Here is a 16,022-nt window from a genome sequence, read left to right as displayed (position 1 = left end):
ATGAGTGTTCTGCTGGGAGATCCAGATGGAGTAAGAAGCAGGACAATTCTAGGGATATCATCAGCTCCGGAGATGATCTCCAAGATATGAGCAAGCGACCAAGATAGTGGAAGCAAATTGTTAGTTTGAAGAATGACAAGATCTCCGACATGTAATGGAGGTCAATGTTGATGGTACTTTTGTCCGCAAATGGTGAAGGACGGACCTAGTTCCATCTATTTCAAAATGGATGTTTCAAATATAAGAGAATTTTCAAATCTGCAAGAAAGACTAAGATTTTAATTAAAACCATCAGTTCCTTCACGGAGCTCAAGGAGGGACTCCCAGGATAGGAAATTCCGAGGGAGACCAGTTGAGTGATTGGAGAGTTGTACTAGGTGTCTTGAATTGATGTAGGCCTCTATCTGACATAAGAGGGTGGACATTTTTAAAAAAATACACAAATTTCCTTGACAAGTCTTAAAAAGATGTATTGTATATTTAGTGAGTTTGGTCAATGACCCTTAAATCCCGCCAAAATTGGGAGCGTATGGTTAGATGAATTGATATTTCTCAGAGTATTCTTTTTGTACAGGAGTTTCTTGGGTTAACTTCAATAATTTCTTTAGATAATTATCTGAACTTACGAAGTTGGATCCATTGTCTGAGAAGATGTCAGTGGGGTGACCCCGTCAGACAATAAGCCGACAAAGCTAAAAATGAGACATACTGAGCACGAGTTCTAGATGAATTGCTCTAATCACTTTGCATATGAACAAACAAAATTAAGACTTGAATTGGATAGCTCTTCTGAGATGCTGACATTTTGTGATCAACGAGCCAGCAAAATCTTCCCTCAATTCTTTCAGAAGGACTAGATTTTATTTTCCAGATATTTGGCAAGTCTCTCATTTTAGGGTTCGAAGGTTTTGAATGAAGCCGACGACAAAAAATGATTCAACGTTTAATTTCACGACGAACTAGAACGACCTTCTGGAATCTAGAGCTTTTGACAAATGAAGGGTAAAACCGATTCTGGACCAGCATGGAAACTGAGTTGATGAAAATGCTGCATTATAAGAGGGGTTAGATGATGCTTTTTTGAGACGACTATAGGAAATTTTTTATCATAGGGGGAGAGTCGGATGTTTCGATAACTGATCCCAAACTTGAGAATCCCATCTTTAACCATGAATACATTTAATGGAAGTAGTTTACTAGATTTTTGTATGGACTTGTTCAATTTCAAGCATTTAATTTCCTGACAGAATAATTTTGAGTATACTTTTAACCGAAGACTCTACTTCTTCTGCTTGAAAGTATATTTTTGATTTCTGAGTAGATTTACAGTTTTGAATGAAACGTTCAATCCATTCAAATACTTTTATTAGTTTAGTGCATGAAGAAAATTTGAACTGTACGTCGTTCAAAGGATTCATGTCCATATTTAAAGGAGTAGGTTCTGGCTCTCTAATTTGGTAGTTAGAATTTCTAAGGTGACTACAATAGGATGAAGGTCTTGTTTGATCCAATAAGGGTCACTCCACTAATAAGATGCAACTTTGAGCTGCTCTGGAAAAAGTTAATGAGAAGCACAATTGGCTGGATTGGTTTAGTAGGAGTGTGATTCCATTGCGAAGTTGTAGTTAAGATACATTTAATAACCCGATTTTGAATGAAAATATTACCTTTACTTAGATATTTATTTATCCTACTTAATACGATAGTTCAATCTGTCAAATATAGCTATTTTTTCAGAAAAGGTAATGCATTTTGGATGGCTGTTAATACTCATCGAGCAGAAGAGCTCCACATTGTTCCAACCTTGAAATAAATATTAAGTACTTTTATATGAGCAACACGTGTTTTGGAGCTTACTAGTGACATTTGATTCTATGAAGATTTTAAATGAAAGGCAGCGAACGATTTTGTAAATGCGTCGCAGAAACCGTGCAATTATTGCTGCCTTCCAAGAACCGGGGAACTGAAATAAAATTTAAATTGTAGATTTGTTGCAATCAGTTCAGATTTTCAGAATGGCAGAAGGAATAGAATTATCCGAAGTTGCTTTAGATTTCCATTATTCTAGCAACATAATTTTTAGTATAATTGCGGACGGCGAAAACAGACGCAGCGGTTCAAATATTTTAGCAATAATTGATAGAAGTTGACTTCTTATATTAACAATATCTCCAAAAACGCCAACTTTGCTTAACGCTAAGAGCACAGTGCTTAATTGTAGATCATTTTCTAAAAAATTGGTTTCAGTACATCGCATTAAAATAATATGCATAACCAAAATTTTAAAATAATTTTAAATAAAACCTTAAAAATAGCAAAACTTTTCTTAATATAATCTAAATAATTAATAATTGGATTAGACATGTTTTTGAACAATATGGTATGGAATGTAAAACAATATGGTATTAACAAATAATGATTAAATGTTAAAGCTACTAGAATAATTTTTCGAAATTAATTTAAACAATACATGATTTTAGCCTGATTAAATTTCCGATTACACGGCCTTTATAATTAAATGAAAACCCAAAAATAATCAACTTTTCAAAATTAAATAATTTTCAGAAAAAAAAATATCTTGGGCTTGAATGCCTTAAACTTGTGAGGTCGCTAGGCAGTTGCCTACTTCGGTTATTGAATAATACTGCTATGGGAATCTTAAAATCTGGGAAATTCGTGTTCTTGGGGTAGGAATAAGGACATGATGTGTCACGAATAAATATAACAGTATGCATTTATATGACATGTACAATTAAGTGTACATCTTATATTATTATAGATTTTTAAGAGGTTTTTGGAATTATTTGACTCCATTTCATTCATTAAAAAGGACTTTAAAACATAATTTGAAACGTGTATTTATAAAAATGTAATAATAATAATATGTTTTTCTTATTTGTGTTTCAGCAAAATTTCTGAAGACGATTACAGGGATCATCTGAAAGAATTGTCCAAAACAGTAAGTTCAATCTGTTTTAGTGCTTTATCATAACAATTCAAAGTTTTTATATTTCGCTTACAAATGTGTATAGTTAAATTAATTTATTTTATACAATACTTAATTATAAATTGTTATTTTTCATTAGTTCGTCATCATTCATCTTAAAGATTGAATTAATTAATTTTACACTTTTTATTATAGTTCAGAGTGAAAAATAAATCACTACTTCTGAAGTCCGGTGTTGTTATAGGAATCGTCATTTTGTTGTTTTTCTTGGAAAGCATTCCTGGTTTGAAGTTGAGCATAGGTACTGTCTTTTATTTTCATACTATTCTAGAACAATATTGCAATTATATAATTATTATAGAATTAAATAGTTAGATTTCTCCTGAAATTTTTACTTTAGAAATTAATTACATTTATTCTAGAACAATATTACAATTATATAATTATTATAGAATTAAATAGATAGATTTCTCCTGAAATTTTTTCTGGAGAAATTAATTACATTTATTCTAGAACAATATTACAATTATATAATTATTATAGAATTAAATAGATAGATTTCTCCTGAAATTTTTTCTGGAGAAATTAATTACATTTATTCTAGAACAATATTACAATTATATAATTATTATAGAATTAAATAGATAGATTTCTCCTGAAATTTTTTCTGGAGAAATTAATTACATTTATTCTAGAACAATATTACAATTATATAATTATTATAGAATTAAATAGATAGATTTTTCCTGAAATTTTTACTGGAGAAATTAATTACATTTATTCTAGAACAATATTACAATTATATAATTATTATATAATTAAATAGATAAATTTCTCCCGAAATTTTTTCTGGAGAAATTAATTACATTTATTCTAGAACAATATTCCAATTATATAATTATTATAGAATTATATAGATAGATTAATCCCGAAATTTTTACTGGATAAATTAATTACATTTATAAATAACAATAAATTCCGGCAAAATTCTGCACTTTCAATCATCTCACTTTATATAAATTTGTGAATAAATTTTTCCATCATATGAAAAAATTATGGAAATTGAGCAATTGTCATGACACAATGTCTAGGTTATTTCAATTTTTTTAACTGAAGTTTTAAACGAACATTGTGTTTCAACGTGAACTGAATGTGCTATGTCATATATTTGATTTTTAAAAAATCTTATTCACTTATAGGGAAAAATTCAGTCGGTTTTGTCTCCCCAAAACTTTCTCGCATATTCTCTATTAAAGACGTTACCCTAGAGAACAAATTGCATGGAATTAACATAAAATAATTACGAAATATTAACTTTCCGCTTGAATTTAGCATTTTTATTGAACTTATCATGTGATCCTTCGAGAGGTTTTTGGCAATTAATTCCTGGCATGCAGTTATAAGTGTTCGAAATTCGAATTTGTATTTTAGACGCCTTCTTCCCATAAAACTACTTGTAATCTTCTTCCTGAAACACAAATTTGACACTAAACTATACTTGCAATCACAAAATCCCATACCAAATTTGATAAATTTAAATCACTGCGTTTTTAGAGCTATTGCATTTACATGCGTCTGAAAATATGGACTGACAGACAATCAATCCGTAGTTAGATTTGGCTTAAAATTTGATATAGATGTTAATTCTGTGTACTAAATTTTATCTGTATATCTCTGTATTATCTCTAAATTATTGTGTTAACTTATATTCAAACAACCGAACAGATAAACTTCCACTGAATGGATTTTGCTCAACATTTAAAAGAAATCTATAAATCCGGTGTAAAGACTGTATACAAAATTTCATTCGTATTCCGTATAACTCAAACTATTTTGGAAATATTTTTTTACAAACAGACGGTTATTTTCCAAAAATGTGTTTTCCGAACTCAGAGAGGTCTAAAACGTTTTGAATACCTCAAAATATCGAATTCCAATTTTTTGACGATTACTTATTTTTTGTTGATTTTAATGATTCTCTATATTTCGCATATGAGAAAGTGAAAAGCAGCGTAAAAATTATTGTGTTAAAATTGTGTTTAAAAATGGTCTTTTGATTTTAGGTTGGATCGCCATTTTGGGAGCCATTTTCCTGTTGGTACTCGGTGATTTTGATGAACTGGAGAGTATTCTGAGTCGAGTTGAATGGTCAACACTTCTGTTTTTTGGAGCACTTTTCGTTGTTATGGAAGTAAGGTTAAGCAAATAAAATGTATTTTTCATTAATCAGTTCGTTCCATCGCATATGCAACAATCTTTTGACCCAGAAAAGAATTAACAAAAAATTATTAATCGCATGTTTTCCCTTCAAAATCTTTCTGATTCACTAAAAATAATAATAACCTAATATATAATTATTTTATGAGTTCATACTATGAAATTTTAAAATGAATTGTTCTGAAAGAATAATTTTTACCTCTCAAAAACTAATCGATTATAGAAATTGTTTCATTTATAAAAGTGGCAAATGAAACATCCAGGATAAACAATGATCTGGTCATGATATAATTTTCTGGTCCCCCCCCCATCCATATTTTGTTTAAAAATAAAATTAATAATATTTTGTTTTTGCAACATTCTTTAAAGCTGGCACCTTGAGCTTGTATAACCTTTCCATGCTGTTTATCATTGCATCACTGTTACTGAATCATGGTTTCCTGGGAAACTTTAAAAAAGTTATTGATTTTAACTGAAATGAATGATTAAAATATATATATATATATATATTTTAAAGTAAAAGTTTTTGGAAATGCATTTCGAGTATTGTGAAAAAATTTGATTGGTATGTATTAATTTTTTCGCTCAAATGGGAAATTATGTGAATTGGTTCTTGATAAGTCACAAGTTAAATCATTTCCTACTACTTTCAAACTATAAGATCAATCTGTGAAACAAAGCACTGCACTGCTTGGCTTGAATTATCATGCATTTTATAGCCTCATTAGCGCCATCTATCAAACAAAGCTGCCATATCAATTCTGATATATATAAGTAAAAAACAATTAAATACATTCGAAAAACAAGAAAACATTTTTTTAAATTATTCCAAGAATTGTATATACAAGCACACATTTTCTCAATTTTTGTAAAGTTAAAAATGGATTGATTAATTAATTTGTTATATAAATTGTCATGCATCTCATTTCGAAATTACATAGATCTTCTTCAAGAATGACCTTCGTGATTAGGAATTGAAATCAAATAACTTGGAAGCATCTCCTTAATACTAATCTCTAAACTTTTACACCACATTAACAAGAAAACATTTAATCCACTACGGCAGATCAGCCATAACTCCAATAAACATGACTTCAGATTAATCTAATTTTCATGCAAAATTTTGCTACTTCAATTATACAATAACCAGGAAAGGGAAGAAAATTCTTTATGAAACTAACAGTAACATTACATTTTTTTATGTGAAATGTTTCATTATGAACAACATAGTTTAGCTTAGAAAATTCATTATTTAAATTCACTTTGTAGTTTGTTCTGAAATATTCACTGTTGCAAAACGTCACAAGAATTTTTTAAACACGAATTAATAAGATTTTTATATTTTTAGAAGTTCTTTTGCTAACAGCATTATTAAATTTTGAAAATTAGGTACTTAAAATCTCTTTTTTTTATTCTCCCTGTATTAATTACTGATATGTAGCAAGATTTTTCAGAGAAGATTCTTTCGTAGGCAAACATAAAAAAATTTTGAAAATCAGTTTTTATTTTTAATCTTGTCAGTGATCCTCTTTGAGATATCCTCTAATGCTTGTTTCCTTTTTTTTTTTTTTTTTTTTTTTTTTGCTTTTAAACTATAATTTGTATGATATGATATGATAAGATGTTTGTTTCTTTTCTTTCCTTTTTTTATAAACCTTTTAGCGATAAAACATTCAACAGACATCTAGATCGATAAACAACAAGAACATAAAAAAATGAAAATATTTTTTGTTGGAAATTGCTTAAGATTCGTTGACAGTGAAGCTATACTCTTTTTCTTAATATTTTAAGCTTGATAAAGAATCTGTTTTGGAGCTTTCTCTAACAGTTGATTGCAGCAGCTAAACAAAGTAAATAAAATCTGCGATTCAAGTACGTGTAAATGGGAGAAAAGATAATAACACTTGCATATGTATGATGATAAGCTTTAAGGAGCTTGATAAGTTCAAGATCAAAATATCTTCACACTTATAACACGTGACTCCTTTCAGGTGAAAAGAAAAAATGTTGTTGAACTTTCTACTCTTTCATTATTTAGTTAAAAGTAAAAAAGTACATAGGCCATTGAAAAAATCTTCTAAATATTTCCAAAACATGATATAAAAATGAGCACTCCAGTTATCTATAGAAAAAGAATAAAAAAAAAGCTCTTTCATAATACTCTTCTCTAAATAATACTGGTTTTTGATACGATGAAATGATGCATATAGTCTAAACTAATCTTTTAGTAAGTATTAACAAAAAATATAAAAAATTACTAATTTGCTATTAAAAAAATATTTGCAATTTATTTCACAGCATTTTACATGTACTGGCATTCTTTAAAATCGGATATAAAGTGTCACAAATTTATGAACACATTTTAAAAATGGGTAATATTTTTTAAAATTAATGTTTTGCAATAATAAGTTTTTTATAGAAAATTACTGGAATTAGTTCAATAGAAATTAGAACAGGCCGGGATAGCCTGGTTGTTACGGTGTTGGACTCTCATTCCTTAAGTTGTCAGTTCGAACTCCACCGGCCGAAGACTCTCCGCGTGTGTGGTGACTGGCACACGTATAAATATATAATGCCCTCCATGTCGAGAGTAATACCACTGGGGGGGGGGGATGTGATCGTTTTCTGATTCAGGTCTAACTTACGATCTGTGAATGAAATGCATGAATGAAGTCCGCCCCGTAAAAAGGGTTGTGACGAGTGAGTAGCTAAGTTGTATTCTTGGCCCTACTTAAAAAATAAGAGACGCTCATTCGGTTTAAATCGTTGACAAATAGCTGTCAGCGGGCTTATAAAGTGCCATAAGTCACAATACAACAACAGAAATTAGAACAGCAAACATGCCTATAGATATGCGGAGTTTTTTTTAATTCCTATTTGTATATTTATGATATTCTTTTTTTTTTATTCTTCATTTCTTCTGTTTCAAATTATTAATTAACACGTCAGTTTATTTAAATAGAACTACACACAGAAACAAAATTGCGAGTTTTAACTTATTAACATCAATTCATTTGATTAACATCATTCATTTTATTACATTAACATCATTCATTTATATTAATCATTTGATAGAATTATAAGAAATTTTTAGGGTTTCAGGTACACTCATAGAGAACTTATTAAAGATAAAAGCCTCCATTTTAAAATATCACATATATTTTTTTTTAGCTTTTCGGAGAAATACTAATTTCTTCTAAAACTTTTAGATATCATTTGTTGAGTGATTCAGATCTGTAATTAATTTTATATTTTATGCATTTGTTTGTACTAAATAATTAACAACTGTATATTTATTTGAACTTCTCCTTAGACTACTTTCTTTAAAAATTTGCATAACATTTAAGCATTTGAATTGAGTTTGTTTGCATTCATTTCAAAATTTTGGAGTTTTATTGTATTACTTTTTGAGTGTTATTTCATACAATGCTGATGCAATGGTTGTAAGTGCGATCTATAAATTAACTTACACTCCTTAAATGTAACTATAAAATTCCTTACATTCCGTAGGTGCGATTGAAAAAAAATCACATACTCTTGATAAGTTGATCACGAAATAAAAAAATATATATGTATTTACAGCCAAACTACATCTATTCAGAAAATTCATTAATGACATTAGACTAATTATGGAAGAATTATGACTAGCGGGCCATATGTGAACCACTTAAAAGTTCTATCCGGCCGGCTGTAGATTTTAAAATAATGATAAAGAAATTTTATGACTATTATAAATGCTCTATTTAATGCAGAGGGTTGTATTTAAAGTAAAATGCAGCTTATAAATATGCAATTTTAATTATATTCATATCAAAGATTTCTTTAAGTGCACCTTCCCTAGTCAAAAAGTAAGTCACATCACTAACTCTCCGCCCCGCCCCAAAAGCACTCGGATAAGTAATACTGACTGGACCGTCGCAACAGCAACATTGGCAGGAACTGTGGTTGAGTCCTAAGGGCCATCACCGGCCACGATACAACCCTTCCCGAAGGAAATACGTCCCTTCATCGATGGGAGCAGCCAGATTCCCCCACCTTTTTGTATACCGTCCAAAGTGGCGAGATCCAACCACCATACCGGAAGCATCTCATCCTCATTTCGAGGTGCCCCTCGCGAGGGTTAGTAAAAAAGTAAAGGGACATTTGTGAAAATGTGCATTTATTCTAATGACAAGAAACTAACTCATGTATTATTTTTCTACATGATTTCAAAGTACTTTTCCCAACTTTTCAATAAGGGCTTTTTGTTTGTTTGTTTCCATTAACGTTTTTTGTTTGTATCTGTAACCAATCAATGACTTCTTCGGTTGTATCTGATTTTGCATCACATCAATGACTTCTTGATTGGTTGCAAATCTTCTTCGTCTTAGCGCTTTTTTCAATGGTCCAAACATATGAAAATCACTTTGAGCCAAATCTTCACTATATGGCAGGTGTTCCAGCACTTCAAATCCCAATTTCTTTATCGTTTCGGTTGTCCGTTGAACAGAATATGGTCGAGCACTATTTTACTGCAGGATGATACCTTTTCCCAGTTTTTCACGACGTTTGGGCGTGATTGCGCCTGGATTCGACGAATAATTTTTGCAGGTTTAACATCTTCCCCAGACAAAAAGCGAATCACTGACCTTATTTCCACCTTGGCGCAGATCGACAATGGAGCTGTCATATTTAACGGTCTGTTACACTCCAAAAATTAATGCGGGAATAAGAGTGACACATTACATAGAAGTGTGTCAACTACATTAATTCAGCTCTGGATACTAGTTATGTTACCAAGCCCTGGAAAGAGAAATTGCAAAAGTCCCTTTACTTTTTGAATTGCCTTCGTATTTTGACTTTCTTTTTTTGCTATAAGCTCTTATTTGTATATCAAGTTATTTTTAATCGTATTGCTTTCCTTTCTGAGTTTAAAATCGTGTATTTTTTTTCGCAGGCTTTGTCTAGACTTGATCTTGTGTGGTATATCGTGAATATGACGCAAAAAGCAATCACCAGTGTGGATGAAAGTCATCGACTTCTCGTTGCAATCGTCCTCATACTATGGATCTCGGCCCTGTCGTCGAGTTTCATCGACAACATTCCCTTCACTACTGTCATGGTATATTTTTGTTTACAAATGTTTTATCAGTAACATAGAAAAATTAATATCAATATAGAAAAGTTCAGGATTTTGAAATATATAAATATCAATTTTAACCCTGCCTGTTAAAACCGAGAACTTTCTTCTTTCGAATTTTTCATATATTTCCACTCTAGGGTGTATAATCAAAAGTGATTTTACTTATATACCGTGAAATCCAAAAGTCTTGATTGGCATTATTAACTACTTAACCAGATTCATTTTCTTTACTATCTAATAAGATGACACTTTCTATTTGGGGAGTATTTTCTTATTTTGATTCAGATGGAAATCCATTGAATACTTGACTTATCTATGTATGCGAAGTACTTTTAATATTGAATTATAATCGTTATAAATTGTTTATGTTTTGCTTACAACTATCAAAATTCGATAAATCGATACACGTATGGCATTCGGGCAAAACAGTTAAGCGGTAAAAAAAGTACCTTTTGAAAAGCGTCCAAATAACATGAAACAAGATTTTCAAAGTTACTTTTAGCATGCGTTTTGCCATTCGCTTTGAATGAAAATATTGCATCATTTGTGAATGTTGTATTTATTTATCTTTACGTTATTCCTAACATTCTATGGAAATAGCACATGATCCCAATATTAGTCATTGTGCTTATTTATTATTTCTTGGAAAATATTTTGTAGAATATTAGTCACTGCGTTTATTACATGCATTTTTCTATTCTGCGCGTTGTCCCTGGAATTCCAAAAAAAGTGGAGCGTACAGTTTTAATCATTACATTTAGAGATAGAGATAAAAGCAAAGTTTAAAAATTCAAAGTGTCTTCTCTCTCTTCGACCTCTTCTTAAAAAATTATGTGTTATGTATATATATTGAGAAAAATGAATTTTCAACAAACTTTTATTTAATATTTCTCTCACCTGAGAACACATCCAATTAAAATTGAAATTTTTCAGGTTCAAGTGGTTGTAGACATTGCCGATCAGGAGGAAACAAAGCTCCCCATCAAACCTTTAGTATTTGCCCTAGCCCTTGGAGCATGTCTGGGAGGTAAAACAAAATTACTTTTGAAAGCTTAAACCTTTTATATTATTCCATATAATGCCATATTGGCAAGATATATAAACCATATAAACATTGATATAAAATACTTTCGTCATGTTACCAAATATTACTTTTATGACCAGTTAATTACTTCTATGACGCCTTTGATGACCAGTTGATTAGCTAAGATTAACGGTAGCTAAAAATTACCATTAACTATTTTATTTGATTATATCTTCATGCTTTCCTCAATAAATTAGTTTTCAACTTAAAAGTTTGATAGCGATAAAACTCATTCTTTTTCGGAAGCCACATATTACTCTATTCATTGTGCTACGCATTTTCCTAATTTTCATACTATAACTTATACATCCAGTTATACCACAGGTAAAAAGAGCAATATTATTTAAAAATCGATGCATTTAAAAAATTTTCGCCACTGCTTGGCTCTGAAGTTCAATATTAATTGTAAGTAAATCAAAATTTCAAAAAATTTATTAAAAGTTTATCTTATACTGAAACCTACAAAATAAGGAAAAATAAGCCTAATATTCCTACCTTGATCATAAAAATGAAAAAAATCTAGGATCAAGTATTAGTAGCAATAATGAAAACGATTTGAGTTTCACTTCAACAATAAAATTATTATTGTAAAATACGCTTTAAATATTTTTTTAAATTGATGCAAAATAGAAGCAAAATCGTATGAATAAAAATTCATATTATTAAAAAAATCATTTTTTTATGTAAAAATTAATTTTCATACTGTAATATTTTCGAAAATTATCACAGAAAAAAGTAAAAATGTCGCTTAATTATTTTTAATTAATTAAAATTTCAAAAAATCGCTTAGAAATGCACATTTCGGCCCTACAAAGCATATATATATATGTCATTTAGGAACAAAACTTTTATCTCGGTTGTTGCCAATAAAGTTTTTCATAAATAATTTATTTTTTTCCTATTTTACAGTATAATAATTTTTAGTCTTTTTAAATGCATCCCAATGAGGCATGACATTTTGATTAATATTTCTATTTTTAGGTGGCAGTTTTAAACAATTAAAATATCTGTAACATACTCTGCTTTAAAATTATTAAAAGCTGAAACTTTATGTGTAAAAATATAAAAGATTTAATCAAGAATTGTTTCAAGGTAAAATTTCTGCTTTAGTAAATTTTTTCCAATAAAATATTTCTAATTACAATCAACCTAACTCTTTTGAAAAATATTTTTTTCATTTTTTTTTTCTTCGTAGAAGAATTGAATTTCGAATAAAAAACGTTATAAGAGGAGTAAACAGCAAAAGAAAAAGCCTTGCAACTGAAAATATGAAAACTGTCATCAAAACTATATAATGGTTAATGGAAATTCAAGTCCATATCATTAAATTCAAGTTCAATTCATTGCAAGAGAATTTTTTTTCCTTACTTAAAATTTGTATGAAAATTATTATGGCTTCATTTTCATTTTCTTTCATTATTGAGGCTTCATTTTAAGACTTCAATTTCTGATTTTTTTCATGAAACTGCATTGATAATTGCCAGAATCATTTTAGCCCAACTTTCAAAACTGAAAAAAAAAGCCATGAGATTAAATATCATGAAAATGGTGAAATAATGAGTGAAAACGATTTGAATTTCATTAGTAATGAAATACATTGTTGAAAATTAGACGAAAAATTCTGTTTTAAAAATTGCCAAAATTCAGGGAAAATCTGCCCTATAATTAAATTAGTGAAATACAAAAAAAAAAGTCAATTTTTAAATTTTAAAAATTATTTTTGTGCAGAAATTTTTTTTTTTTGGGGAATTACCGCGTAAAACCCCATACTCCCAATTAACTCTCAATTAATTGAAATTTTAATTAAAATTTCAACATAAATCGCTTCGGTCTGCTTATCTCCATGTTCCAAAAATATATTTGCATCAAATTTCGTAACTCTAAATCAAAGAATCTAGCTTGTAAAACGCCAACTAACATACACTTTTCTTTTATTATTAGTGGAGATTATGTGCCCTATAATGTAAATATATTTTAATCATTATATGTATATGATTTTTTTTTTCCTTTTTTCTAGGAAACGGGACTTTGATTGGAGCATCAGCGAACGTCGTTACGGCCGGAATTGCCGAACAGCACGGTTACAGATTTTCGTTTTTCGATTTTTTCAGGTAAGTTTCTGTTTATTTCAAGACTGTACAATACAAAAGTTGTAAAATAGTTTTAAAAGTTTTTTAAATTTTTTCCGTTTAGTTGATATACTAAATCTTTGAAACTCTATCTTGAAACATAGAAAAAAAAAACATTTTACTAAGCAAATATAGTTAGAAACATTCTTACTCTTTCGTTCCATATTATTTCCTATATTTAATTAGAGCTATGCATTAATCCATAGGTCGTCAAACTTTTGAAACGGAACAATCAAATATTGTTAGCATTTAATTTGGCTTTTGAATTCATATTTCATTGTATTCACGATAGGAAAAAAGCCCGCTACAACAGATACAATGTAAAACATGAAAGATAACGAAAATACAAATTAAATAAATGGCGTTTCCCTGTAAAAATCTAGAGATAAATTTTCTCTATGGGACAATTTTAATACGAAAATGTTTGCAGGTTGTGGATATGCGACATGCTTGAAATAAAAGTTTTTCAAAATGCTCATTGAGCAAACTGCTCAATAGCGGATCTGAGTATTTTGTAGTTTTTTGACATTTTACGACAATGCACATTATGAACTCCATCGACTACCACCACCACGTCTTAAACTAATTGGGTTATTTTGTATCCGTTTCAGCATAAATTTAGCTCAACCAACGTGTTAATGATTTAATTTAGTTTACTTTTTCATGTTAATAATTTTGTAATTTTGCATATTCTTTTATTTTTTGATTTATTACTAATCATGATTGTGCAACATCCACATCCATACACACCAGTATTTAAGAAGACATTCGTTGATTATAAACTTGCAATAACTAAGATAACATGCTGACTTTCGACGCTTTTAAACTTGCAATAACTAAGTTAACATGCTGACTTTCGGTGCTTATAAACTTGCAATAGCTAAATGAATGTGCTGAAAAATATAGGAACCTGACCGATTATATTTGATAAAGGGTTAATGTTATGCTAATATTTTAAAATTCGTAGAATTTTTTATAAGTTTATTCCGCAGTATGCTCATTTTAAACATTTAAATATTAATTTATTTTCATTAACATTGATACTCTGCAACCCTCTTTCAGTCCAGTGGCCCTAGGCAACAGCCTAATTTGCCTACTTAAAATCCGCTATTCCAATAATGCTGTTGGACCTAGTGTTATCAAATTAGGATCGTAGTTATTTAATCCTTTCTAGGGCCAATATATACAAAATATTTTGTATATTCTAATAACATTACTGGAACTTTAGAATCTCGAATATGAACTAAATCGCATCATCGCAACTGCTTCTTAACTGTTAACTGACTGAAACTTCATCTGAAAATAGGGGATAAAAGCCATTGTAGCTATAAATCCCAATAACCTACGTCTTTCAAGTACAACTTCTAATAACATTAGTAGGAAAACAAAGCTACATATTCGTACCAACTTTTATTTATGTTTTCAACTAGTTAATTTATGTATCGTGCCTTATTTTCTTAAAAATTAACGCTATTTTTTTTTAAATTTTAGGATTGGTTTTCCAGTTATGCTCCTGACAACTACTCTGTCAACAGCTTATCTTCTTTTTTGTCATGTTTGGCTGGGTTGGAACGACTGAAACCGAACAAAAAATTTCGCGAAGTCGCACATTTCAGAAACGACAGACTTTATGATTTTCTTTTTTTCAAGTGACAAGATATTGTCTACAAGCGACTGTTATCTAATGGATCTGTTTTATTTCTATTTTGCTTTTGAATCCATCCCAGGAAGGTAAAAAAAAAGCAAACTCTAAACTTGCTTTAACCCCGTAACAAGATTTGTTTGAGAAAACGACAGCCATGACAGAAGTATTCAAACACATATTTTTGTTGCTTTCATTTAAATGTATAGTTGTGAAATGTGTTTTTCTGAATCTTTTGTATTCCCAGCATTCTCCTGTATATTCATTGCATTTTAAAACTGGTTGTTCTTAGCAAAACCTTTCGTAAGTACATTATGTTTCTAATAAAATTCATCCTTATTTCTGGCCATTTAAGATTTGATATTGGAATTAATTTTCTGATCTATTTCGATTTAAAGTTAGACACATTTTCTGCAGAAGTCCTCTTTAGCAACGAATGAGGACTAAAAAGTGATTAGCCTCAAAGGTGGCTTGGAAAGGAAACAATTCTAAAATTAATCTTTTAAGTTCCATAATATTTCCAATTCATAAATGGGCGTATTATTGAAAGACAATCGATGGTACTCCGTTCTACTAAAATTTTGAATAATTTAAATGAAAGAATACTCTGCTACTTTTGCCAAACTATTCTCATGGCTCATGGGTGTATTCTTTTGGCGAAACTCGTACACAGTGATATCCGCTAAGTGGATTAATGCTTTGTCACTTGTTGGAAAGAATAATTCTGTCAGTATGAAGAAAAAGAATCACTTTTATATCTGATATGCATAAGTGATTATTGTTTTTTATATTTATCTTTACTGTTTTTGATCAAGTTTTAAAGAATCGACAATCACTGGAAGCATAATGGCTTTTTATTAATATGGGCCAAATAGACATGC

General features: G+C 29.7%; 1 protein-coding gene across 6 annotated transcripts in view; it reads left to right on the top strand.

The window, feature by feature from the left end:
• LOC129961564 (P protein-like) overlaps positions 1-15,495 on the top strand; it is a 97,286-nt gene extending 81,791 nt beyond the window's left edge. For all 6 annotated transcript variants that reach the window (XM_056075057.1, XM_056075058.1, XM_056075059.1 and 3 more), the window contains exons 13-19: positions 2,908-2,959; positions 3,143-3,248; positions 5,011-5,138; positions 10,101-10,265; positions 11,220-11,313; positions 13,388-13,481; positions 14,991-15,495. In XM_056075057.1, coding sequence (XP_055931032.1) covers positions 2,908-2,959; positions 3,143-3,248; positions 5,011-5,138; positions 10,101-10,265; positions 11,220-11,313; positions 13,388-13,481; positions 14,991-15,078 — 727 coding nt within the window. In that variant the 3' untranslated portion in view covers positions 15,079-15,495. The remainder of the gene's footprint in view (positions 1-2,907; positions 2,960-3,142; positions 3,249-5,010; positions 5,139-10,100; positions 10,266-11,219; positions 11,314-13,387; positions 13,482-14,990) is intronic.
• Positions 15,496-16,022: the final 527 nt, after the last annotated feature.

Source organism: Argiope bruennichi, chromosome 2 (assembly GCF_947563725.1).
Source record: "Argiope bruennichi chromosome 2, qqArgBrue1.1, whole genome shotgun sequence".
Classification (NCBI taxonomy): domain Eukaryota; kingdom Metazoa; phylum Arthropoda; class Arachnida; order Araneae; family Araneidae; genus Argiope; species Argiope bruennichi.
The sequence above is the reverse complement of the archived record's forward strand: the minus strand, read 5'-3'. Positions and strand labels throughout refer to the sequence as shown.